Consider the following 967-nt stretch of genomic DNA (forward strand, 5'->3'; position numbering starts at 1 on the left):
AACCTAGTCAGGTAACTTATTGCAGTTCTTGTGTTTGTTGTGTGACCACGAGGTTGTGGTGTTATTTGACTTAGGAGCCACCCATTCATTCGTGTCTAATAAATGCGTGAGGAGGCTCGGGCTTGCGATGCAAGAGTTGGAGTGCTAATTGATAGTCGCGACGCTAGTATCTGGAGAGTTATCCACCACTTTTGTGTGTGTGGGGTGCCCCATGGAGGTTGCAGGCCGCAGGTTCAAGTTGAATCTTATCTGGCTGCCGATGGAGGGTTGGGACGTGATTCTGGGCATGGACTGGCTGTCGAGCAATCATATTGTCATCGATTGCGGACGGCGCAAGGTAGTGTTCCCAGATACAGTAGGGTTGGAGCTTATCTTGTCTAATCAGGCGGTGAAGGAGATTGAGGTTGGGGCTACATGTTATATGATAGTGGCTCATGCAGAAAAGATGAGTACAACTGAGAAGATCAGTAGGATTCTGGTAGTGGATGAATACGCAGATGTCTTTCTGGATGAGATTCTAGAGTTGCCGCCTAGTAGGGATGTGGATTTCTCCATTGACCTCATCCCTGACGCTGGGCCAGTTTCTATGGCACCGTACAAGATGTCGCCTGTTGAGTTAGCCGAATTAAAGAAACAGATTAAGGATCTACCTTAGAAGAAGTTTATCTGACCGAGTGCATCACCATGGGGAGCACCGGTTCTGTTAGTGAAAAAGAAGGATGGTAGCTCCAGGTTATGTGTTGATTACCAACAGCTGAACAAGTTAACGATAAAGAATAAGTACCCGCTGCCGAGGATTGATGACCTGTTGGATCAGTTGAGAGGAGCTGCGGTGTTCTCGAAAATAGACTTGAGGTCTGGATACCATCAGATCCTGGTCAGGCCGGAGGACGTACAGAAGACTACTTTTAGGTCACGTTATGGTCACTACGAGTATGTGGTGATGCCATTTGGGGTGACCAATGCA

The 967-nt window shown here is 47.7% G+C and overlaps 1 protein-coding gene across 1 annotated transcript; it reads left to right on the forward strand.

Moving 5' to 3' along the window:
- Positions 1-211: 211 nt before the first annotated feature.
- LOC146887770 (uncharacterized) lies at positions 212-655 on the forward strand. Its single transcript, XM_085670389.1, has one exon. It carries the CDS (start codon positions 212-214, stop codon positions 653-655), a length of 444 nt encoding a protein of 147 aa, XP_085526515.1.
- Positions 656-967: the final 312 nt, after the last annotated feature.

The sequence above is a fragment of the Vigna unguiculata genome, chromosome 3 (genome assembly GCF_037176805.1).
Source record: "Vigna unguiculata cultivar grain cowpea cultivar isolate G323 ecotype 2 chromosome 3, ASM3717680v1, whole genome shotgun sequence".
In the NCBI taxonomy this organism is placed as follows: domain Eukaryota; kingdom Viridiplantae; phylum Streptophyta; class Magnoliopsida; order Fabales; family Fabaceae; genus Vigna; species Vigna unguiculata.